Genomic DNA, 25898 nt, shown 5'->3' on the forward strand with positions numbered 1-25898 from the left:
ATAACTTTTCACGTGAGAAATAAAAATAAATTGTAAAAAAATAGTAGGCCTATATAAATTAAAATTGAAAAAAAATTCAAATTAATTACAAAATAAACTTAAATTAAATGGGGAGGGGCTGTAATCAATATACAATTCATGTAGCATATGTGAGAAATAAAACAAAAAACCGACCAGCTTGTAAAAAAACCAATAAGTAGACATAGGCTACATAAATTTAAATAAATTAAGAAATAAACTTAAATTAAATGGGGAGGGGTTGTAATCAATATACAATTAAATTAAATCGACAAGTCTTAAGGCACTTCTTTGACCACCTTTTTAAAGACTGACAAAATATTTGTGAGTCCTTTTTAAAAGCAACCAAATTCGGGTTAACTTCAAAAAACTAAATTTGTGAATTTAAAATGTACTCATAATAAAAATATTATCACAAACAATTTTAAACCTCTTTGTTTTGCATAAACAAAGCGACATTTTTATAATCTCGAGGTTACTTCCTGAAAGTTGCCTGGCAGACTTTCCTCTGGGCATTAAATTCGCACTGTCATGAGTCAGTCTGTCCGGGAGTTCGCCTGAATGAAAACACAGTAGCTACGCCACTATCAGGGAAGTGAGTGCTGTGGCCGTACAAAAAAACATACGCTACCTTCCTCTGCAGACTTTCCTTTCTGTTCTCAGTGGTGTACTTCTTCGGTCAGGTGAGTTCTGTCTCGATAACTGAAAAGAAAGGTATGCAGCTGCGAAGTGTTTCCAATAATTTACGGGCCGTGTTGCAGCGAGCTAACGAGGTTATCATGCGTCAAATAGTGCACGCGTCACGGATGGATTCACATTTCTAGAAACTTCTATCTCGCGACCATTGCCAGTTTCCTTTATGCTAGGTTGTGCATCGTTTCTTCATCGCACGTATCGTTGGGTTTGCGTAAATTGTGTAGGGAACATAGTGAGGTTACAGTACACGCTCATTCAATCCCTGCACGTTAGCATAGCTAACCTAGCTCAACAATGCCGTTAGCATCTTAGCACGTAAACAAAGCTAGACTAATTTGTTGGTGGTTTTGTTTTCTCTGGTTTCCTCCAAACGCAGCGCATAGTGTGCTGGACGTGACACAGCAGAATGGAGCAAAGAAAAGTGACAGAGTTGAAGGGCTTCGTGGAGACGTGCCAGACCAATCCCGGGGTCCTGCACCTCCCAGAGATGGGCTTCTTCCGGACCTGGCTAGAGGGGTTAGTACCATAGTACACCTGCTGCTACAACCTCGTTTATATACACAGTATTTGGCTATAACCTATACACGCATTCCACAAGCATACGGGTTTCATCTCATGTTAAGTCATATAGGATTTACTCTTTATTATGGCTCTCCAACAGACTGCAGACTCACCACGTGCCCAGTCCCGCCCACCATTCTGTAATGTGTGTGTGTGTGTTGCACCACCACAGTTCTCAATTGACAAAACATTAGTCTGCAAAAAGTATTTTAAGAGTAATTTACATAACCAAAAATGGCCAAAGTTCATGAGTTCTAGCTTCTCTTATGTGAATATATCTGGAGAAAAAATGTCAGCAAATAAAATCAATCAAATGGAAAATCCAGATCATTGTAATTCTGTGTATTGCTCACAGAATTGTTCTTTTATATGTTTATATTTCAGCATGGGTGCAACAATCCCTCCCGTCCCCAAGGCAAAGGGTCCATGCCAGGTAACGCATATATTTTTATTATCATGGCAGTAATACTTTCAATTTAAATATATATATGTGTATTTTTAATGTTATTAAATTATTTTAATTAACCTAATTACTAATTGAATTATAACCTTAAAATGTATTCAGGGACTAAAACACTGAAAGCCAAAAACTATTAAGTAAATATTTGGAGTTGAGTAGTGGCCTGTACGTTTTTCCACACCTGACATGTCGTTATAACCGAGTGCTCTCTTTCTTGTAGGGTGGCTGTCCTTGTGGTCCTCCCCCCAAAGCAGCGGCAGCCTCCCCTCCGGAGCCCGAACCTCATGTGCTGACTGAGAGTGAGGAGAGTGACATAGGTACTTAGTCATGATTTAACTACAAGTACCCATCCAGCAGACTTGTACGATTCATGTTAACATTCGATATGTGTGTGGTCTCAGTATGCTTGTAAAAAAAAAAAAAAAAAAAAACGTTCTTGGTATAAATAAGCCATACAAGGTTGTTGCTACCCAATTCAATATCTTACTGATATATTTGGCAGAAGGGGGAGAAAGCGGTTTTAACAGCAATACACCAGTTCAATTAAAGGAATAGTTCAATATACTAATGTACCTCATGCAGAGAGTTGAGTGAGAAGCTTGACGGGCCCTCTGGAGTCAGTATCTTGTTAGCTTAGCATAGATACTGGAAACAGTTGGCCTTGCTTTCAAATTAACAAGCTCTACCGAACAACACCACTAAAGCCCAAGATCTAGAACTTAGGTGCTGCTCATTTAATTTAAAAAAATATATATAAAATTATGAACAAGTATCTGAAGTAGATAATGCTGTTTGTGTGTCCCAACAAGAGCTGACTGTAAATGTTGAGTTTATCCATTTTTTGTTGTTGTTGTATTTAGAAATCGACATGGAGGGAGTGATCGAGCCAGACACTGATGAACCACAGGACATGGGAGAGTTTGATGACATTGAGGTAAGATATTGAACACTTCTACATAATTAAAGCATTGTATATTAATTTACTGAACTTCAAACCCTGGTCTCCCATTTGAAAACCAAATGGTGTATTAAATGAGATTCCAGGCATGGAAAATAACTTTATTGAGGATTTGTTTGAGTGTCTGTGTCCATATGTTTTCTCAGGTCACAGAGCAGATGATGGACGACGCCAATGATAAGAAGATGGAAGCCATTAATGCTCTAGGGGAAGGTCGGTTGATAATCTGTTAGTGCGTGTAGACACAGTCTCTGTATTCATTAGCTAACTATACAGACACTCTATACAGAAATGATTAAGATCGGTAATGCCTGCTGTATATTTTGTTCTCTTATAGGCGATCTGCAGAAAGCTCTGGATCTTTTTACTCAGGCCATCAAGCTGAACCCCTGCCTAGCCATCCTGTACGCCAAGAGGGCAAGGTGAGAGTCGCTGGTGTCTTTGATTCAGGTCATTCATGGAAGCGCATCAAAGTATCATTGTTCTCTGTTCCCCTGTTACACATCTGTTGTGAATGGTCGTGATTGTAATGTGCTATATCTCCTGGCATTAGCGTTTATATCCAGATGCAGAAACCCAACGCAGCCATAAGAGACTGTGACAGAGCCATCAGCATCAATCCAGACTCTGCACAGCCTTACAAGTGGAGGGGCAAAGCTCACAGGTACTTTTTCACACAGGACAGAGGTTTTCCCAATGTTTAAAGTTAACAAACACTTGGGCACGAGTTGCACCTTTTTACACATGCGTGACATAACCAAACCCTCATAGTAAACACTCACAAGTATGACGCGCCTTTTCTCGTTCGGTGACTGGCTTTTTTTCTTATTTTATTAAATGTTTAATCGGCTAAGCTAGCAAGAGGATGGACCAGTGGTGTAGAGACTAAATCCATATTACTGTTAATGTTCTTGTAAGTTTAATTATATATTGTCCTATAATATAATATAATGACCAACTTGGTATTTTTTTGAGTATAAACATCCTATATCAAGTCTTTTTGTGTAAATATATATCAAGCTCTCCTTGGTTAAATGATATCTTCTGTGTGTGTGTAGGCTGCTTGGCCACTGGGAGGAGTCAGCCAAGGACCTGGCCATAGCCTGTAAACTGGACTACGATGAGGCCGCCAGTGCGATGCTGAAGGAGGTCCAGCCTAAGGTATAATACCAGAGAAGAGGGTTAGGGTTATTTGTGCTCGTTCAGGGATTCTGACCCAGATATAGAATTTGATCAGTTTAGGTCCCTGGGATGGCAGACAGGGAATCAGAGAAGATGCTCCCAGTTGTAAGTTTGTGGTACGCCGTTACAGTCAATGTTTCCATCCCTCTGTTTTTCAGGCTAACAAAATCATGGAGCACAGACGCAAATACGAGCGCAAAAGAGAAGAGAAGAATATCAAGGAGAAACAAGAGCGGATAAAAAAAGCCAGGGAGGAGCACTCACGGGCCCAGAGGGTGAGATGATGTGAAGTTTGTTCTGTGTTGTTTTTTGTTTTTTTTATAGATAGTAGAAACCACCTGCAGCTCCTGAATGTGTCACATGCCGATACTCATCCCCTTCTTTTGTCCCTCAACAGGAGGAGGAATCACGATCGTTCGGAGGAGGATTCTTCCCAGGTAAGGAGAGTGGAAACAGGAGGGTTTTTTGCATTAAGGGATGAAACGAGAACACTCCACATGTCATTATAGGAGAGAAAAAAGTACATTTACAAAAACATAGCAAATAATACCCTGTGCCAACCAAATACCGTAGAAGTATTTTTCGGTGCTGTTGTGGTTGATAAATCATAGGTCACACAGATTTTATTTTGCGTGTCAGGACAGTTAATGAGTCTCATTGTTGTTTAGCGGGTCCTGCTGGATTCCCAGGAGGAGCCCCTGCTGGCATGCCTGGTCTTGGTGAATTGTTTAACGATCCTGAGATGATGAACGCTATGAAGGTGACTTAACCGCACAACTCTAACTTGAAAATCTTCTTTTATAGCAGAAATTGTGACTCATAGTGACCCACGTTTATTCAATATTCAACTCTAGGACCCTGAGGTGATGGCTGCCTTCCAGGATGTGGCGCAGAATCCGGCCAACATCGCCAAGTACCAGGGCAACCCCAAAATCATGGCCCTCGTCACCAAGCTGAGCTCCAAATTCGGAGCCCCACCACAGCCATAGAAAAGACCAAAGCTGATATGAGAGGGGATGTTTGTGGTGAAAACAATCTGCAAAGCCACGATGCTGTTTAACAATTATTCCACTGTGTGCAGATCAAACAGGGGAGGAAGTTTATTTGTTCTATGTAGAGAAAGTGGGGCAACTTTTTAAATGTTCTTAATCAGCCCGTTAGCACCTAGCAACCAGATGGTTATGAGTCAGGTCTTGACAACCTCTTCTGACTCGTCTCAGCTGGGACTTTAACCACAGGTTGACATTTCCTAACCTTTTTCTGGAAAAGATAAACTGGAAGCTCCCGCATTAAGATGCTAGCTCAAACATTTGTACAGCCATTTAATACGTTGCAATGGTTTAGGTACTGGTTTATTTTTTTCCTTTTCCCAAACATAAACAAACTCTCATACACAACTGTGGGCACTTTTTGTTAACGGATCAGCAAAAAAAAATATGTACCAATCTTGATGTCTTACCCTGTTGGAAAAATTATGATACATAAGAATAAAGCCTGTTTGCTGCATTTCTTTTCAAATTCAGTTTCTTGTTTTACATTACATCTTGTATGACCAGACATACAGTTGTGTTCAAAATAATAGCAGTGTGTTTAAAAAAGTGAGGCAAGATCAAAATCCGTATCATAGCTTTTATTTCCAAACATGCAAATGCATTGGGGACATTGCACATTCTATTCCAAATCCAAATATGAAGAAACTTGTCAGATGTTTCTTCATCTTTACAGAAAGTGAAGAAAAAGGAATATTAGACTGTTCAAAAAAATAGCAGTGTCTGCATTTTTCTTTACAACTCAAACATTTACTGTATCAACTGAAAAATGCATGAAGATTTAGCTTTCCTATGAATCACTGAACTAATATTTAGTTGTATAACCTCTGTTTCTGAGAACTGCTTCACATCTGTGTTGCAGGGAGCCGACCAATTTATGGCACCTGTGAACAGGTGTTTCAGCCCAGGGCGATAGGACTACATTCCACAATTCCTCTGCATTTCTTGGTTTTGCCTCAAAAACAGCATTTTTGATGTCACCATAGGTTTTCTATTGGATTAAGGTCCAGGGATTGGGCTGGCCACTCCATAACGTTAATCTTGTTGGTCTGGAACCAAGATCTTGTTCGCTTACTGGTGTGTTTGGGGTCGTTGACTCGTTGGAACACCCATTTCAAGGGCATTTCCTCTTCAGCATAAGGCAACATGACCTCTTCAAGTATTTAAATGTAACCAAACTGATCCATGATCTATGGTATGCGATAAATAGACCTGACACCATAGTATGAGAAACATCCCCATAACATGATGTCTGTGCCACCATGCTTCACTGTCTTCAAAGTGTACCGTGGCTTGAATTCAGTGTTTGGGGGTCGTCTGACAAACTGTCTGCGGCCCCTATTCAAGCCACAGTACACTTTGAAGACAGTGAAGCATGGTGGCACAGACATCATGTTATGGGGATGTTTCTCATACTATGGTGTCAGGTCTATTTATCGCATACCATAGATCATGGATCAGTTTGGATACATTAGAATACTTGAAGAGGTCATGTTGCCTTATGCTGAAGAGGAAATGCCCTTGAAATGGGTGTTCCAACAAGTCAACGAGTGTTTTAATATTCCTTTTTCTTCACTTTCTGTAAAGAAGAAACATTTGACAAATGTTTCTTAATATTTGGAGTTGGAATAGAATGTCCCCAATGCATTTGCGTGTATGGAAATAAAAGCTATGATACGGATTTTGATCTTTACTCAATTTTTTAAACACACTGCTATTATTTTGAACACATCTGTATTAGATTTTACATAATCACAAACTGAAGTGTAATTCAGTCTTTTTTCACATATCCTAAATTCAACCCTCTTGTCAAGTTTGAAAGCAGCAGCCTCTAGTTGGGTTCAAAATGTAAACCATATTAACTTTAACTTCTATTTATATTTTGGTGTTTCAGGCGCCCCTTTCACATCCTCACTTTTGAACAGTTCCTTAGGGATAAAACGGGCTAAACTTCAGCAGATAGTGTTGGGGACAGTATGAAGCTGAACTTCATACATTTAATATCAGAAGGTAGTCCATACTGGTAGAGTAGTACAACTTGGGCCCAGAGGGAGAGTGGGTCATTACCAGGCTCCATAATCCGCCCAGGGCATCTGTCTTTCAACCAGAGGATTACTGCTTTGTAGCACATGGTTGCTTCCGGCTCTCATGAAGCTCTGAATCACTGCTTCAAAGCTCATCTGACCCAGCAGTTTCCCCACACATAGGATAGCTTGTCCCAAATATGTACATTAACCAATAACAAAAGTGAATATTGAACCATGTTTTCATTCATGTTCCCAGGGACATTCATTTCATACAATGTGTGGCTTCACAAAGCGTCACACTTAAGTATCAAAAAACACTACTAAAACATCCATTTTGTGACAACATGTTTATTTGTGTACTTACAACATACCAAAACAAAAACACGGGCGTAAAATAACACTAGGATTATGAATGGGAGGGAACGGGGAAGCAGTACGGGTGACTCTTGTAGTAACCAAGAAAAAGGTCAGCAATAATACAGCTAGTGTCCATATCTGTGAAAAGAGAGAGCATAATGTCAACACAGCTGTTCATTTAAAGAGAACTGTTCATAGCTTGTCATCGTCTAATGCAACAAATGAGCAACCAAAGTTACAATCATCCCCAAAGCCACATATCTGTACGACACTCGCATGATTTACACTTGAATCCAGAAGTTCTGATACTCACTTCTGAAACTCCCACTCCCTGTTGTCCAGAGGGCACACCTGTCTGGTTTTCAGCCAGCGAGAAATACAGTGGAAATGGAAAGCATGCTGGGGAGGAGAAAAAACAAATGTATATGATTATATAGACTATTATATAGACTGAGCAGTTCAACACAAACATTCTTCACAATAACCAATTTTCCCAATAAAAGCAAGCTTATTTCATTTGTTGGTAATTCTCTTTTGTACTTTTTACTTCACTGTAAGGTTTGTTTACATCGGTTATGTTTGTTAATGTGTGGGGAAAAGTAGTGTATTAAGTGTGACTGCTGTGAACAGTAATCACACACACTTCTCCTGCATACATCATAGTATTTCGGGGCTTTTGTTGCTCAGCTGTAACTCAAAGGCCGCTTCCACATGTGTCACTTATTCCATTTTTATAAGAAAGAAGGATTTGTGTAAATCATATTTACGAACAGATACTCTAGATTCATTACAGAAAGAAAAATATGTTAGGTCCTTTTTTTTAAATAATCTGCTGATTGTTTACAGCTCATTGAAATCCAAACATCTCAAAGTCAGCAGTCTTCCCGATGATGCGGGTTGTGTTTACTGAACCAGACTGTGTAATGAAAGGCTCAGGAAACCTTTGCAGGTGATTTGTGTTAATTAGTTGATCACAGCTCTTCTCAGGACTGAGTCTAGAACATATACAATTGTCACTGAAATAACTGGCAAGATATATTGATTTTTTTTAAGATGCACCACCTGTATTCACTTTGAAACAATTGAAATTTGTTTAATTACATATTTATGGTCAGATTTCACCACTCAACTTGAAGAACCTCATAAAACAGTGGAAGAGATTTTGGTTTTATTTGCAAAGGATTCAAGATGCCAATTTCTTACAGCATTGAAAGTAACATTTTGAAAAAAGCACTTTTCAGTTCCCTAGTAAAACCCCACAGACCTAGTTAAAATACTTCACTGGGAACCATTTTGCATTAGACAGGGAAAAAATTACGACACAGCGGGAAATAAACGCATCAGTGACAGTTGCTAGAGGCAGGTATGAATACTCACATTGCAGACACCCCAGGCCACAGTGCACTCTTCAGAGGTTGCAGAAGCTTGGTTTGCCTGGCACTCTATACCTGATGAGAGGAGAAAGGTGTCAACTTCACAGCTGCTGCCCCTGACCAAGTCCTTTAATAGTCACACAGTTATGATATGCATTAAAGAGTCTGAAACGATGTGAAAGTGAACTCACAGAGATCCATGATGTGGTTTCGACAGATAGCACAATTATCTACCACAATGTCCCAGGCCCACAGCGCCACAGCATTCCACTGGTGGGAGATCACAAAAAATATTATCTGACAAAGAAATTCACTGCAGGATTTCTGGTTGACAATTATGAGATTGAATAGCAGTTATATTAAATGATTGCAACGGTTCATTTAAATATAAGGTGTCATACAATTGTACATGCTATTCTCTTATTTAAGCTGCAAGTCTCATACAATGTGGAAACACTTAGTGACCATCAACCGACAATATCTTGTAATCCAAAGTGCAGGTTTATAGATTACTGCCAATTCCAAAATAATTACAGTAAGACTTTATTTTGGAGTTTATAATTAGTTTTTGATAACATAAAGGTTAGGGGGAAAAAAGTTCATGAGGTGGAACTGTGAAAAATTCTTCAAGTATTGGTTGTACTTTTCTAAGACCTTAAAAGGAAAAGCATCACCTCAGCTACTTACCCTTTTCAGAATACAGAACAAGATGAGGAGGATGAAAGAGGAACTAATAAAATGTTGATTTTACTTGGCATCAAAAGTCTGAATTCAGATATCCTGAATGTATTTTATAACGATACAATACAGGATATTAAGATGCATTGCGTCCAGCATCTGAAATACGGACATCCAAATACTGATTACTGTGTACATTGCGATATTATTCCTGCATATAATGTGTTCAACCAATACATAATATAGATGTATTTCTAATATGATGCCAGTAGATAATTGACGGTGGCACCCAGGTTCTAAAAACGTTTATCAGGTGGTAGCGGTTAGTTCGTTAAAATGTAACAATACGTACAAAGTTAAATAATATCTAACTCAATGTTGACCATATAGTCTGATATTACATTTGTAGTAGATTTATAACGTGTGGTAACGTCAGATGTTGACTGTCTGGGCTTAGCTAGCTATGCTAACTTAGCTGGTAGAGTTCAGAGGTTTGAATTGTAAGGTTATTTACGGTTTAACGTTAGCATTAGCGTGTCTTTGCTGTACGTCGATTACACCACACTGATGTCTGCTGATCTCAATCGCATGTTCCTGTCATTTTTATTTATTTTTAAGATGGCGAGTCCGCGAGAAAAAGAAGTGCACATTCATGCCGTTTAGGCAGGCTTAAACCGCTAACTGGCTACTGTGCTAACGCTAGGCTAGTGAGTTAGCGTCAAGATGCTAACGGAAGGTAACCAGTTAGTGGATGTGCGCTGTGTTTCAGCTGTGTTTCCGCTCATTATGGGCAGCTGACACGTTCTACTATTTCTTAACACAACGACAACACGTTTCTTTATACAACCATACCTTCTTAACTTCAAAGCGCTTCTTGCTGGCTCCACTGTTAGTGCCGCTTGGCGTATCAACATCCATAGCTGCTGCCATCTTGAAAGGAGAAGTCTGGCGTAATGAACAAGTTCGCCGGAAGAAACACAGCAGCTTCCGTCGGCGAATGGCGGTATCGTGTTGTAGTTGTTTGTTTATTTTATTTTTTAATTTATTATGAAGAGAAGTTGCCTGTGTAGCTTACAATATGTTTATTGTTTGTTGTCTCTATATATTTCCAAGTTACGGGTGTATCAACAAAAAATTATAAAGTCAGGTTCTACCGAGATTTGAACTCGGATCGCTGGATTCAGAGTCCAGAGTGCTAACCATTACACCATAGAACCGCATGCACCTGAGTGTAGAATATTTTCAATTTATAGTACCAGATACTGATTCAGTGATATGAATATCACAAGATTATATTGGTCATATTGCATTTGAAAGGGTCGCACCCGCAGAGCTCAATGCATACAGGCTTGTAATGCACAAGTGATAAGTAATATAGATTTAGGATACATGAACGTATCAGGCAAGATAGTCTCGTTCTGTTTGACATAACAAACAGACTATCGTCCAGACACCACCTTTACTTTTCTTTATATTAATAGCCTACATATTTAGCTATCTATTCACTATTTATTTATTATAGTTTTTAAGATGGCCTTGGCAGTCTGAAGTAAATGTTGAATGATAGGCCTATATCTTGACTGTGTCTTCTTGAGATATAATTATGTTCTCGATCTGTCAAATCAGCCAATGTAACTTGTAGCCCCTTCACTATTGAGAATTGTACTGGTGGGTTTTCTTTTTATTTATTTTCTTTAATGTTGTTTCCCCTTGTATCGCTGTTTGTTTTGCGTTTGTGTTCATTATGCTCAGGTAGCAAAAGGGTCCTATGTTCCCCGGTCACATACAAAGCGGGGAACATAGGACCCGGGGAACATAGGGATGATCCCGCAGAAAGAGTGCATGTGCAGTATCCAACTTTCCACTGTGATTGAAATGAATGTTGTGTGTGTGTGTGTGTGTGTGTGTGTGTGTGTGTGTGTGTGTGTGTGTGTGTGTGTGTGTGTGTGTGTATCCAAACTTACTTTACTACATAAATTGTGAATCCTCATACAGGTTATCTCTGTCAAGATGTTCTGACCTAGTTTTGTGTAAGATTACGTAGGTTGTTAATAACTGAGATAGTAGGTACTGGAGACTAAGATTGCGTCAAAGTATGTTTGTTATGGCTCATTATGATTATCCTGAAACTCTATTATGTGCAAATGTTCCTGTGTTATACAGTTTATTATAATTACTGAAGAAAGACTGCCTGTCTTCAGTCATAACTCTATTCCCATCGATGAATGTTTGATGACTCATGCTGCAAGCATTACAGATCTTAATTATTTTACTTGAACATTGTGTCAAGGTAGTTCATTGCCACTCTCATCCTAAATAGACAAACTGGTATTTCATTGCCGGTGTCATGGTGTTAGCTTTAAGTGCTTTATTCAAAGATATACACTCACCAGCCACTTTATTAGGTACACCAGATTAATTTCTTGTTAACACATATAACTAATCTGCCAATCACATGGCAACTCAGTGCTTTTAGGCATGTAGGCCTGAACAGGACAACTTGTTGAAGTTCAAACCAAGCAACAGAATGGGGAAGAAAGGGGGTTTAAGTGACTTTCAACATGGCATGGTTCATGGTGCCAGACAGGCTGGTCTGACTATTTCAGAAACTGCTGATCTACTGGGATTTTCACACACAACCATCTCTAGGGTTTACAGAGAATGGCCTGAAAAAGAAAAAATATCCAGTGAGCGACAGACAAGGTCAGAGGAGAATGAGCAGACTGGTTTGAGATAATAGAAAGGCAACAGTAACTCAAATAACCACTCGTTACAACCGAGGTATGCAGAATACCATCTCTGAACGCACAACACGTCCAACCTTGAAGCAGATGGGCTACAGCAGCAGAAGACATCACCGGGTGCCACTCCTGTCAGCTAAGAACAGGAAACTGAGGCTGCAATTCACACAGGCTCGCCAAAATGGGACAATAGAAGATTGGAAAAATCTTGCCTGGTCTGACGAGTCTCGATTTCATTTGCGACATTCAGATGGTAGGCTCAGAATTTGGCGTAAACAACATGACAGCATGGATCCATCCTGCCATGCACCATCAACCACCATGCCCTCGTTCAAAGTCAATTAAACACCCTTTCTTCCCCATTCTGATGCTCGGTTTGAACTTCAGCACGTTGTCTTGACCATGTCTACATGACTAAATGCATTGAGTTGCTGCTGTGTATTTGTCTGATGAACTATTTGTTTTTACAAGAAATTGAACAGGTACACCTAATGAAGTGGCCTGTGAGTGTATATCTTTAGTCAGCTGTCAGACTGTGAAACATTTTTTTTCATTTTATTTATCCAACAACACATCACCAAAGAGGGTATTTTATGACATTTTTCATATTGAGCAGGTCTAGGCCCTACAGCATCTCTGATGAGCAAGCACTTGGCAACGGTGACAGGGGAAAGCTCCCTTTTAATGTGAAGAAACCTCAAACAGAACCTAGCACGAGTTGGACCGCCATTTGCCTCAACCAAACCACAGGGCTAATTGCAACAACAACAAAAAACTACAAAAGGAGTTAATTCAGTCACAATGTCTTCTTGTTCTTTGTCATTTTTGGTGCCCCGGGTTTCCTCTGAGGCTTATTCGTGGACGCTTTGGGTAGTTTAACTTTGGGCTGTGTGGGCTTAGCTTTTATTGCAGGGGCCTTCAAGAGTCTGGGTTTGGGTTTCTTCACCTTTGGAGGTCCGGGGGCCATAACAACCTTCTCATCTGGAGGAGATGGGCAGGACTTAAAGACATGAACGTCCCTGACCTTCTGACCTCTGACCTCAGGGGGGTGACCGCAGATGGCAATCACCTCCAAACTTACATTCTCCATCCACCTGAGACACAGAGATAAAGGGCAGCAAATTAAACATCTTTTTGTCAATAATGTAGCTTTTTCATAACTTTTTATGAACTAGATAACCTGACTTATTTGTTTTCTTGATCTGTGAAGCAACACCTATTTGCTAAGATAAGCAGTTAATTTCTAATTTAGATAATAGATATTAGTAATAGATCATTAAAAAAAACGAAATAGCTCACTTTCTAGACAGAACGATTTGCAAAACAAGAATTCCACTGACCTGCGTAGGGGCAGCAGAGTACAGTTGCACAGCAAGGGGTTGTCTTGCAGGTCAACCGTTTCCAGGCCGGTGAGTGGGCTCAAGTCAGGCAGCTTTTCCAGCTTGTTTCCCCTCATAGTCAGAGCCCTCAGCCCTGGACCCAGCCCCACCAGTGCATCCTTGGACATCTGGACAAGTGGGCAGTGGTACAATTTAGAGAGCTGATCAGCAATAAATCCTTCTTTTCGAGAGATAGCATGCGTATGGGACCAATGTAGTGAAATGTCTAGAGCAGTAATAATTTTCATTCATGACATACATTTCACTTACAGTCATACCTTTTCAGCAAGCTGTCCTTGAAATCACAAACATAACCTTCACATGCATGGTTCCATGTAATAATAGATTTTTTCCACATGAAGTAAATGCTGTCTAGTTGGCTTAAAAAGGTCTTTTGTACCTTTTCCATGCCCATCTGATCCATGTGAAGCCTCTTCAGACTTTGGGATAGGGGCTGGAATGCGTTTGGTCCCACCCAGCGAATTGAATTGTGAGACAGGCGGAGCTCCTCCAGGTTAGGGGCCTTTGAAAGAGCGTGGGTAGGCACATCTGTCAGCTGATTTGAATCCAGGTGAAGTGTACCCAGGAATGCAGAGTCTAGAGCGCCCTTGGCAATAGTTTTAATGGTGTTATTGGTTAAGTAAAGCTCCCTGAGATTCGGGGTTGCTGAGGACAGCAAACCGGTGGGCCCTAGTTTGGAGATGACATTTCGCTCCAGGTGTAACACAAACAGATTTGGTAGGAGTGCCAGAGCTACAGGAGAGACACAAAGAGACATACATATGTAAAGTGTAAATTCTTGTAACTTTAATTTCCAAATAGCTCGACTTGACTTTTTACTAACCACACTAACCTGATCCAGGGATCTGTGCCAGCAGATTCCCCTCCAGATGAAGGTAGGTGAGCTGGGTTGCTCCAGTGAAGGTCGCGGGTTCCAAGGATGTGAGGCCATTGTCAGAAAGATACAAATATAACAGGTTTTTCATTCCCCGAAAGGCACTGCCATCGATTTCTTGTATATTGCAGGAATCCAGGTGAAGAGAAGCAACTTGGCTGGTGCCTGGAAAGCTGTTAGCAGGAAGGTGGTGGAAGTGGTTGCTGCGGAGGTCAAGCAGCTGCGTCTTGCTGGGGAAGCCTCGAGGGACTTTGGTGTGACCCCGAGCCTCACATGTGGCATGCTGGGCTTCAATCTGGGGAAAGTACAAAGGGACAAATTACTCAGAAGTTTTACTTGAAACTATAGGGCGTAACTTCTGTCTCCCTCATGAGGAATTCTGAGTGATAACAACAACACTGTAGGTGCATCTTCATAAGGTAAGCCTTCGGTGATCGCTCATTATTTCTTCTGCTGTACATGAAGGTTCTTTCTTAGCAGTAGAATTAAACATTTCATGGGCGTTTATTGAGCTCCTTCAATAGTGTGATGGGGCGTCATCAGTTTGTACACTCTGCCATACTGAGAAATACAGAGAGATTTGGGCAATGGATTGAGTTTAACAGACATCATTTACATGAAAAAGTTACGCACTATAGCTCTAAAACCTTGGCTAAATATTAAGGCCCCATGGCAGCAGAAATAAAACTGTATACAACTTTTAATGTGTTACCATTTTTTTTGTGTTGCAAATAGTTAGCAGTAAACATACAATGCCACATTAGCATTCATATTAGGTTGATGGGATGTGAATTTAAATCCACTCTCTGTTTAGCAGACAGTTTTTGGTTTCCAATATCTCCTGCAGAAAATATCTAGAGCTCAGTTGATTAGTACTCCACTGTTTTCACACAGAGCACAGCACGTTTTTTTCCACAGAAAACATCTGCCTGCTGCTGTAGAAAAATTATGTGAGAGTGGTAAGAGTGAACTATTAAGTTGTAGCTGGAAAACCAAAATAATTTATGTTAAAGTATATAATATCACGTATACAGAAGCTGCTTAAAGTATGTGTACCAATGCCACAATGTACAAGTATTCATTATGCATTCAAAATATGACGTTAAGAAGTATAATCAGCAAGATATCCGATATTATATACTTTACCTACACCTACTGTGAGCGAGCATTATACAGAAATGCTACATTTCATTTAAATATAGATATACTAGGATTTGACCAATATCATCATTGATGCATGCATGTATACATAGGCAGCAGTTCAATGTTAGTCAAGGTGAATATAATCGTGACTTGTAATGTTGCTTTTTCCTGTTGGATAGATTAGTAACTATAGCTGTCACAATAATTGCTCTCAGTTAAAAGTATAACATTTCTCTCTGAAAGGTAGTGGACAAGAAGTGTAAACCAGCATAAAATTGGACTCAGAACTTTGCCTGCATACAGTACCTTTGCAGGATAGTCAAGTCATTCCAGTAACTTAATCCATCAATCTGACTTGTAGCATGCACTGTATGTAGGCCTACACAGCCAGGTAACAACAAATGAGAAAAGGTAGGAGCTAATGTTGGGGGGAGGTGGACCTTGAAGAAATGGACAAAGTCTGCCACACAAATTATAAATAGTGTTTCCGACACCAGTACGGTAGTCTCCACCCCCAAAAAGCACTCACGTCACAGTCACAGTTATCTGGACACTTGATTTTCTTCTTTGGCTTGGTTATGGCTGGGGGTGTGGTGCTGCCTGTGCTCTCTTCATCTTTCTCCAACTCATCCTGCATGGGGTCCCCTCTTCCACGGCAGCGCAGAGCCAGAGGAGCCACGGCCAACAGCGGCTCGTCAGAGAGGTGAGGGGGTCCAGCGCACGCTCCAAGCAGCTTCACACCACCCGCACTCGCCCACTTCCTCAGGGGCCGCATGAAGCAGTTACAGTAGACTGGGTTGCCTTTAAAATAAAATGAATGATGATCAGGATGTATTAAAGCCTCTGGATACCTGGTCTTAAATAGTAAAAATCAATATATGATATCAAGGTTGGGTGAGCTTTTACAAAAATCGGATTGAAATACATTTTCATGACTCAACGTCATTGTAAAAGACAATTGATCTTTCGAGGATAAATAAAGGAAAATGAATAAATATTATAAAACTTAGTTAAATAAACAACTTTTTCCATGGCAAGAGTCATTGTTTTTATTGAACGTTGGTGCAGAGAACTCCCATGATTGGTTCAAAATACTTATTGTGTAAAAACAACCAGAGCATAGGCCGCATCATCATCTAAACAACATTTCTGTAAAGTTTATCGAATTTACATGGCAATCGCTTTAATTTTTTTTCTTCTTATAAAGCGAAAAATACCAAAAAATAATCTTAAAAAAAAAGGGAGCTTTAAAGATGACCTACGACATTCTATTGTCTTTCGTGTATAAATGCGTCATACCAGTCAGGTTGAGGGTGCCCAGCTCTTTGGGGCCTGAGAGGGGCTCCAGGGTACGAAGCTGATTGTAGCTTAGGTCCAAGTGGGAGAGGAGTGGGGCACCAGTCAAAGCCTGATCTGACAGGTCCTGAAGAGACATGTGGTCGAGGTAGAGGTGTGTTAGCTTTGCCATGGAGACGGATTCTTCTCCCAGGTAGATCATGGAGTTGTGGCTCATGTCCAGCCGAGTGACCTCACGGAGTCTTTTCAGGGAGAATAGAATAAAGTAAAATGTTGAATGACACATACAACCTAGGACAAATTTACTGCTATAGTGAATATTTCATGATGCTCCATTTCTACCATCTGTGGCCTCTGTAAGGGGAGGGATTTTGAAGTGGTACCTACATCTGTATCTATAATTTGTTACAGTATATGTGTATCAATAACCAACACATTTAAATCACAAAATATGTTATAATAATCCAAGATTGTTGGTTATTATATACAACATTAAGGCTGGATTCCCAGCAACGCATGCAGCTGTGCCCGGGCCTGGGACCCTTAGGGACCCAAAGGCTGCAGATTCACAGTGTCAGGGTTGTACCAAAATGGCAGGCCAGAACCCAAGAGCACGACAACAAACAGTTCAGGTATTGCAACAAAGTTTAATAAGGAATCAAACCAGGTAGCGAGGCAACAAGTCCAAGAGGGGCAGGCAAAGGGATAATCCAGGATCCAAAAAGGATGGGTCAAAACACGAATAGGCAGGCAGGTAAACAGGCAGGAATTCAGAATTGGCTGGAGAGCAATGTAACACAAAGACAATCTGGCAGGGAACTGAGGGAATGAACCGGTATATATACTGTGGGGCTAATAGCTGATGGGGAGCAGGTGAGTGTGGTTAGGCCAGGTGGAAGTAATCAGCAGGGAGTGCAGAGCAGGGGGGAGTGGCCGGGTCTGAAATGACAAGAGAGTTAATATGGGAACAGACAAGTGACAAAAAACTAAATTGTGGCTGAAGTAGTGACAGAACCCCCCCCTCTAGGGACGGCTCCTGACGTCCCCCCAGGCTGATCAGGATGGTCCCTATGGAATGTGGTGATGAGGTCGGGGTCCAGGATGTGGCGAGCCGGGACCCACGAGCGCTCCTCAGGGCCATAACCCTCCCAATCAACCAAGTATTGGAAACCCCTTCCCCGTCGTCGCGACCTGATGAGACGATGAACCGAGTAGGCAGGCCCTCCATCAATGAGCTGGGGGGGCGGCGGGGGTCTGGAGGAGGGCTGGAGCTGGGACTCTTTAACGGGTTTGATCTTGGATACATGGAAGGTGGGATGGATCCTCATGGAGCGAGGAAGACGGAGACGGACTGCAGCAGGATTGATGACTTTATTGATGGAGAACGGGCCCACAAACCTGGGAGCCAACTTCCTAGACTCCACCCGGAGCGGAAGGTCCCGTGTAGACAACCAAACCTTCTGACCCGGAGTGTAACCGGGTGCAGGGGTCCGACGGCGATTGGCATATCTCTGGTATCGGTCGGACGAGCGCAGGAGAGCAGCACGGGCCCGCACCCAGGTGCGCCGACATCGCTGGACGAACGCCTGGACAGACGGGACACTGGCCTCTCGCTCCTGCTCAGGGAACAATGGAGGTTGATATCCTCGAGAGCACTGGAAGGGGGAAAGACCTGTTGCTGAACTTGGAAGTGTGTTGTGAGCATACTCCACCCATAGGAGCTGCTTGGACCAGGAGGACGGGTTCTGGGATGTGATGCAGCGCAAGGCAGTCTCCATCTCCTGGTTCATCCGCTCAGTCTGGCCGTTGGATTGAGGATGGAAACCCGAGGATAAGCTGACCGTGGCCCCCAACAGCTGACAAAACTCTGTCCAGAAACGAGAAGTGAACTGCGGCCCCCGGTCGGAGACAATGTCACAGGGAAGGCCGTGCAGACGGAAAACATGATGCAACATAATTTCAGCTGTTTCCTTGGCAGATGGTAACTTGGGCAACGGAACAAACTGAGCAGATTTAGAAAATCTGTCCACAATAGTAAGAATAGTGGTGTTACCCTCGGAGGGAGGCAGTCCGGTGACGAAGTCGATCGAGATGTGGGACCACGGACGATGAGGAACAGGCAGTGGCTGAAGAAGACCCGCAGGGGCATGGCGAGCGATCTTGTGCTGGGAGCAAACACAGCAAGCAGCGATGAACTCCTTGGCGTCCTCTTCCATGGTAGCCCACCAGAACCGTTGCTTCAGCAGGGCTAGAGTGCGCCTAACCCCTGGATGACAGGCAAGGCGAGAAGAATGTCCCCACTGGAGGACCTGAGAGCGGAGATTCACAGGCACATACAGACGATTATCAGGGCAAGCACTGGGGGCCGGGTGGTCGGCCTGGGCCCGTTTTACCTTGTCCACAATGTCCCAGGTAACTGCGCCGATGACCATCTTAGTGGGGAGGATGCTCTCAGGATGTGTGGGAACATGTTCGGATTGGAACTGACGGGACAGGGCATCTGGTTTGACGTTCCTAGAACCTGGGCGATAAGACAGGGTAAAATCAAAACGATTAAAGAACAACGCCCACCTGGCCTGACGGGAGTTCAACCGTTTGGCTGACCGGATGTACTCCAGGTTTTTGTGGTCCGTCCACACCACAAACGGATTCTTCGCCCCCTCCAACCAGTGCCTCCACTCCTCGAGAGCCATCTTAACCGCCAATAGCTCCCGGTTTCCAACGTCATAATTTCTCTCCGCTGGGGACAATTTGCGGGAGAAAAAGGCACATGGATGTAACTTTTGGTCTTTACCTGACCGCTGAGACAGGACTGCCCCCACCCCGGAGTCTGACGCATCCACCTCAACGACAAACTGGCGTTCTGGATCTGGTAGGATGAGGATGGGAGCAGAAGAGAACCGTGACCTTAACTCACTGAACACCCTTCCTGCAGCAGGGGACCATTGGAAGGCTACCTTTTGGGAGGTGAGGGCTGTCAGGGGAGCTGCTACAGAACTATAGTTGCGGATAAACCTACGATAGAAATTGGCAAACCCCAGAAATTGTTGAAGCTTCTTACGAGTGGTGGGGACCGGCCAATCCACCACCGCTTTAATCTTGGTGGGATCCATGTGAATACTTCCGACTGAAATTATGTATCCCAGGAACGACACCTCAGTGGCATGGAACTCGGACTTCTCGACCTTCACGAACAGCTGGTTCTCTAGGAGTCTCTGGAGAACCCTGCGGACATGCTGCACATGGTCCTGTTCGGACTTGGAGAAGATGAGGATGTCATCAAGATAAACAAACACAAATACATTGAGAAAATCCCGGAGCACATCATTCACTAAGGCTTGGAATACTGCAGGAGCATTTGTGAGTCCGAAAGGCATTACCAGGTACTCGTAGTGGCCCCTAGGGGTATTGAACGCCGTCTTCCACTCATCCCCCTCCCGAATGCGAACTAGGTGATAGGCATTCCTGAGATCAAGCTTGGTAAACACAGAGGCCCCTTGCAAAAGTTCAAATGCAGAAGAGATGAGTGGGAGGGGGTACCTGTTCTTAATGGTGACGTCATTCAGACCGCGGTAATCGATGCAGGGCCGGAGGGATTTGTCCTTCTTACCCACGAAGAAAAACCCTGCTCCAGCAGGTGATGAAGAGGGACGGATGAGGCCTGCTGCCAGTGAGTTGTTTATGTATTCGTCCATGGTCCTGGTTTCCGGGGCTGACAGAGAGTAGAGCCTCCCCCTGGGTGGGGATGAGCCAGGGAGGAGGTCAATGGCACAATCATACGGGCGGTGTGGGGGAAGAGAGGTGGCCCGTACCTTGTTAAACACCTCCTTTAAGTCGTAGTACTCCGACGGGACACCTGAGAGATCTGGGAATTCATTAGAAGAAGGGGTTCTGCAGGCAGGTAACAAGGCAGATTTCAGACAGACCGCAAGACATTGATCACTCCATTGTAGAATGGAACCGGTTCTCCAGTCAATGTGTGGATTATGTTTAATTAACCAAGGATACCCCAAGACAACTGGCTGCTGAGGTGCATTAATCAGGTGAAAGGTTAGTGATTCAGTGTGGTTACCTGATATGCCCAGATGAATAGGAACTGTGCGATGGGTTACCGTGCAGAGGAGGCGCCCATCGAGAGCAGTAGCCTCAATAGGCTCGGCCAAGGGTTCCTGGTTAATACCCAGCTGCATGGCAAGGCCCCGATCCAGAAGGTTGGTGTCAGCTCCCGAGTCAATGAGGACAGCGACGGTATGGGACAGACCATTAAAATTGAGCTGGGCATGAAGTAGTGCTCGAGAGGGACCTTCAAAGTTCTTGATGCGGCTCACCAGCGCCCTCTGGATTCCTGGTGAGCCCTGTCTTTTACTGGACAGGATGACACGTAATGGCCTCCCTCTCCACAGTACATGCAACAGTTCTCCCTTTGGCGCCGTTGTCGTTCAGCAGCTGACAGCCTGGTCCTGCCCAGCTGCATGGGTTCAACTGGGTCACTAGAGGCAGCAGCGGTAGGAAAACCCGTTGAAGTAGAAGGTGAAACTGGAAGACGTGGAAGGCTACGGGAAGTGCTGGTCAGTACCTTCTCTCGTCTCCTCTCCTGGATACGTCCATCGATGCGGATAGCGGTGGCGATGAGAACGTCCAAATCCCCTGGAGGATCCCGGGCCGCCAGCTCGTCCTTGATGGCATCAGAAAGTCCGTTGTAAAAGGCGTCAGCCAGGGAGGAAGAGTTCCAGTCACTCTCTGCAGCGATAGTCCGGAACTCGATGGAATAATCAGTCACTCTCCGGCTCCCCTGAGCCAGGTTAAACAGACCCCGAGCAGCCTCTCGACCAGGGGTAGCATGATCAAACACCTTCCGAAGACCCTCAGAGAAGGCAGCCACAGAAGAACAGAGAGCCGACTGCTTCTCCCACTCGGCGGCACCCCAGTTCCGGGCCCGCCCAGTAAGCTGGGTGATCATGAAAGCCACTCTCGACCTCTCCGTGGGATATGTGAGAGGTTGTAGTTCAAAAGTCAATGAGCACAGAGTCAGAAAGGAGCGACAGGTATCTGGAGCTCCAGAAAAGCGCTCTAGAGCACTTAAGCGGGGCTCTGGCCGGGAGACAGCAGGAACAGGAGGGCTGGTGGGTGGTTGAACCGCTGGGGTCTGGCTGTCCAGCGTGAGCTGCTGGAGCTGGCCGCTCAGAACCTCAAAATGCTGATTGTGGCGTTCCGAAGCTTCCTGGAAAGCCACTTCCATAGCGGTGAACTGTCTCGAATGCTGGTGTAGGGCGGCACCTTGTGCTGCCACTTCTTCCTTAAGAGCCTTTGTGTCGGCTGGGTTCATCTTTTGGCCAGATTGTACTGTCAGGGTTGTACCAAAATGGCAGGCCAGAACCCAAGAGCACGACAACAAACAGTTCAGGTATTGCAACAAAGTTTAATAAGGAATCAAACCAGGTAGCGAGGCAACAAGTCCAAGAGGGGCAGGCAAAGGGATAATCCAGGATCCAAAAAGGATGGGTCAAAACACGAATAGGCAGGCAGGTAAACAGGCAGGAATTCAGAATTGGCTGGAGAGCAATGTAACACAAAGACAATCTGGCAGGGAACTGAGGGAATGAACCGGTATATATACTGTGGGGCTAATAGCTGATGGGGAGCAGGTGAGTGTGGTTAGGCCAGGTGGAAGTAATCAGCAGGGAGTGCAGAGCAGGGGGGAGTGGCCGGGTCTGAAATGACAAGAGAGTTAATATGGGAACAGACAAGTGACAAAAAACTAAATTGTGGCTGAAGTAGTGACACACAGTTGCAATTGATTTGTGTGAGTTCAGGCTTCAGTCAGAGATGAACACAGACACACAAACAGTCGTTGCATCAGTTGCTAGCTATCTTTCAGCTAATATCTGTACAGTTGATCCTTTTGTTGTTTGGGGCAAATAAACACTAGCAGTGAAGTGGTCAGATACACATACCTTTCCCTTAAATAAACCTAAACAGTTTTGTAGTCCGTTTCTCAGTGCTTACTGACTCAACACCAATAATCCCGACTGAAAAAGTAAATCTTGAATATATTGTTCAATGAAACAAAAATAGGCAAAATTATTTTCTGAAACAGTTGAGCATTGCAATTCTTTATCAAACATTACCCACACACTGGTATACAGTGCATTTGTTTTGGGATTAATACAGACTAATAGCAGTATGGTATTTCTGTCAGCAGGAGGTGGGATCAACTCAAACTAAACTAGTGTGTGTGTGTGTGTGTGTGTGTGTGTGTGTGTGTGTGTGTGTGTGTGTGTGTGTGTGTGTGTGTGTGTGTGTGTGTGTGTGTGTGTGTTTATGGCAATGGAGGAACATGTCAGCCAATGCAACAGTGAGTCTCACTGATGAATTTTGAATAGTTTTCTGTGGTAGAATATTTCCAGATGTATAATTTTAAGCAAAACCTGCCAAGCCCCACCTTGCTAGAGAACGGTGAGGTGCCGGCAGTTGATGTATGCCCCCTGGTGTGGTTAATCTGGAATGACTACAGGTGAGTTTCAAGAAACTCCCTTTGGTTGCCTTTCTTTATTCTGTTTCAACTCCCTTTATGTATCCAAGTGCGGTAGACACGTTTTGATCAAGGGTCAAGTACATAATGCTGGATAAGGTTCACCACATCTCGATGTATAGAAAGACTATTAGTTTACAGCCATACTAGCAGCTTTGTGGGGCTGTACTTAAGGCACAGTGGCACTGCTAGCAAAGTGGCAATGTCATTCTTTTCCTCTAGTTAGGCTGAATTTTTTGGGCCGTAGAAAAAAAGCTGTGGCATTCGTTCCTGTATAGTGACACTACTGAGAGATCATAATAACAGTTTTCAATTAGAATATTAAAATAGCAATCATATAATGCATTTAATCCTTCAGTCATATAATGCATTTAATCCTTCACTTTGTCCTGTACCTGTGCATGGTCTGTGTTGGGAAGAACTGCAGCTCATTGTGGTCCAGGCTGAGGCGGTTGAGGGTGAACAGTCCAGCGAAAGCCTCGGGGGCCAAGTTGTTCAGCACGTTATGGCTGAGGCGAAGCCACTTGATGTTGTTCAGGCCCTGCAGTAGGAGATGGCACGTTGTGAGGTCATATTATCAAACATGCTTATTATTGTGGCGCTTATGTTTGCAACAGCTCATTACATTTGTATCAGTTTGTGATCAAGAAAAGAAAAGTCTATAGCCATATGCGTGAGTATACCTGGAAGGCCATGTTGGGGATGTAGACGAGCTGGTTGTAGGACAGGGCCAGCATGTTGAGGAAGCCAAGCTGTGTGAAGGCTCCAGGCTGGATCTCCTCCACGCGGTTATGGTCCAGATGAAGCTCCTTCAAGGACGAGAGGCCGTCAAAGGACTCCTGCAAGTGTTTCAAGAAAATCAGTAATGTTTAGAAGTTCAAGCGATGTTGGTATTTTAACTCATTATTTTTTACCCCATCAATATCTTAATTGATATTTTGAACAATTGTATTCTAACCCAGCAGGAAAAACATCAAAAGGTTTGTAGATTATTCCAGCATTTAAATTTGACTTTTTATAAGCAGTTAAACTTTCATAAGATAGTACCAGAATACCTAGACTTATTATAAGGTGAACATCACATAATAAGCAAACAACAAACAATAAGTTAAATGACAGTAACTGAAAAGAAAAAGAAAAACTAAAATCTAATAAGTGTCTCTATTTTCACAAGGGTCCCTCAATATTACATCATATTTATGTTTCCCTTACATTGTTGTGCACATTTCAGGGAAGGCCTACATTCCACAAAAAATAGCTAAATCAGAATTGAATATTAAAGAAGAGTAGGCCTAGTAAAGGGCAACTGCAGTATATTCAGATTTGCTGTTGTATGTCCTCCTCTCCTCTCACCTGGTAAAGGATGTCAATTTTGTTGTAGGCCAGGTTTAGGGAGACCACGCGGCCCAGGCCCCGGAAAGCGCCCTCCTTCACCTTGTTGATGTTGCAGCGCTGCAGGTTGAGATGTGTGAGGTAGGGCGTGTGGCTTAACGCGCCCTTGGGCAGAACTGGCAGGTTGTTATTCCTCAGGTCCAGTTTTACTGTAATCTGTGAGAGCCATAGAACAGAATGGGAGAGGCCAGGACTGAGATCAGGAGGAGGATGGATCTTTCATTGATCCATTAACAATATGCAATATTGCTGTAGAGCCCTTGCGTAGTCCTACATTTAAAGATTAAAGCTGCCATTCAATGTTCTGCTTCTTCAAGCAGCTGTGTGACGTGAAGGGGAGTCAATGGGCTACATGTGAATTCCTCACCTCGTCTATAGTCGGGGGAACCTCTGTTAAGTTCTTGCCAATGCAGGCAACCGTGAGTTTTGAACTGTCACAGCTGCACACTTTGGGGCATTTGTCTGCTTCCACGGGTAGAGATGGAGCTGAAACCAGCAGGAAGATTGCAGCAGAGAACATATGCATCTGTAACAGAACAGGCGTGTAAGAATTATGTGCACAGATAATGTTAAAATAGCAATTTTAAGAGCCTACTGTACAAAATGATGCAATCAGGATTCTCCTCAAACTCAAGTGCAAGTCATATGCAAGACAGGGTTGAGGAATTGTACGTACAAATGTAGGCTATGTCTGCTAATTGATTTGGAGAGAAAAAATTCAATAATATTGGCGTTAACTGTGTGACACAAGGTAGTCTTCTTATTTTTGGAAACATTGGAATAAATGTCTATGTGTTAATCACTTGAACTTATGAACTACAAAAAATAGGCCTACAACTTTTTTGTGTTGTTTTTGTTGCGGTGTTGTATAGCCTGTATAGCCTATAGCTGTGTGTCTGAAATAAAGTTGAATTTAAAATTGAGTTGAATATAATGTGACCAAACTTGACAGTATAGCCTATTTAGAGAACTAAACAACCATTTAAACAAAACAATATAAGGAAAGCCAAACTTTTGATAAGGCTATTTCCTTCTTTTACTTAATTTGTTAAATTTGTCTTTTCTTTTGCAACATATTAGGCTATGTCCGAACATTGCTTCTGTAGGTCTACTGTTAACTTATTGCTGAACATTTGGGGGATTAAATAATACTAAATGTAG

At 42.9% G+C, this 25898-nt stretch overlaps 3 protein-coding genes across 4 annotated transcripts; 1 reads left to right on the forward strand and 2 right to left on the reverse strand.

The window, feature by feature from the left end:
* Positions 1-563: 563 nt before the first annotated feature.
* st13 (ST13 Hsp70 interacting protein) lies at positions 564-5381 on the forward strand. The gene is made up of 13 exons (XM_080043452.1): positions 564-701; positions 1091-1230; positions 1660-1708; positions 1956-2052; positions 2596-2669; positions 2840-2906; positions 3031-3115; positions 3247-3357; positions 3752-3854; positions 4034-4150; positions 4273-4312; positions 4544-4635; positions 4730-5381. Exons 2-13 carry the CDS (start codon positions 1121-1123, stop codon positions 4862-4864), a joined length of 1080 nt encoding a protein of 359 aa, XP_079899578.1. The 5' UTR covers positions 564-701; positions 1091-1120; the 3' UTR covers positions 4865-5381.
* Positions 5382-7283: 1902 nt separating this feature from the next.
* On the reverse strand, positions 7284-10297 carry rbx1 (ring-box 1, E3 ubiquitin protein ligase; the record flags this gene model as incomplete). 2 transcript variants are annotated; one of them, XM_080043458.1, is made up of 5 exons in its annotated part: positions 10212-10297; positions 8873-8951; positions 8686-8756; positions 7622-7707; positions 7284-7446 (listed from the first exon to the last, which is right to left on the reverse strand). In XM_080043458.1, the coding sequence occupies exons 1-5, from the start codon at positions 10287-10289 to the stop codon at positions 7434-7436; spliced, it is 327 nt and encodes a 108-aa protein (XP_079899584.1). In that variant the 5' UTR covers positions 10290-10297. The 2 variants fall into 2 exon arrangements, with proteins under 2 accessions (XP_079899584.1, XP_079899585.1); XM_080043459.1 differs by lacking the exon at positions 7284-7446 and having other exon boundaries at positions 7618-7707.
* Positions 10298-12896: 2599 nt separating this feature from the next.
* On the reverse strand, positions 12897-25263 carry chadla (chondroadherin-like a; the record flags this gene model as incomplete). The annotated part of the gene is made up of 10 exons (XM_080044575.1): positions 12897-13194; positions 13441-13607; positions 13880-14232; positions 14333-14669; positions 16047-16318; positions 16817-17055; positions 23741-23886; positions 24029-24184; positions 24699-24893; positions 25105-25263. 10 exons carry the CDS (start codon positions 25261-25263, stop codon positions 12897-12899), a joined length of 2322 nt encoding a protein of 773 aa, XP_079900701.1.
* Positions 25264-25898: the final 635 nt, after the last annotated feature.

Source organism: Ammodytes marinus, assembly GCF_949987685.1.
Source record: "Ammodytes marinus genome assembly, chromosome: 16".
In the NCBI taxonomy this organism is placed as follows: domain Eukaryota; kingdom Metazoa; phylum Chordata; class Actinopteri; order Uranoscopiformes; family Ammodytidae; genus Ammodytes; species Ammodytes marinus.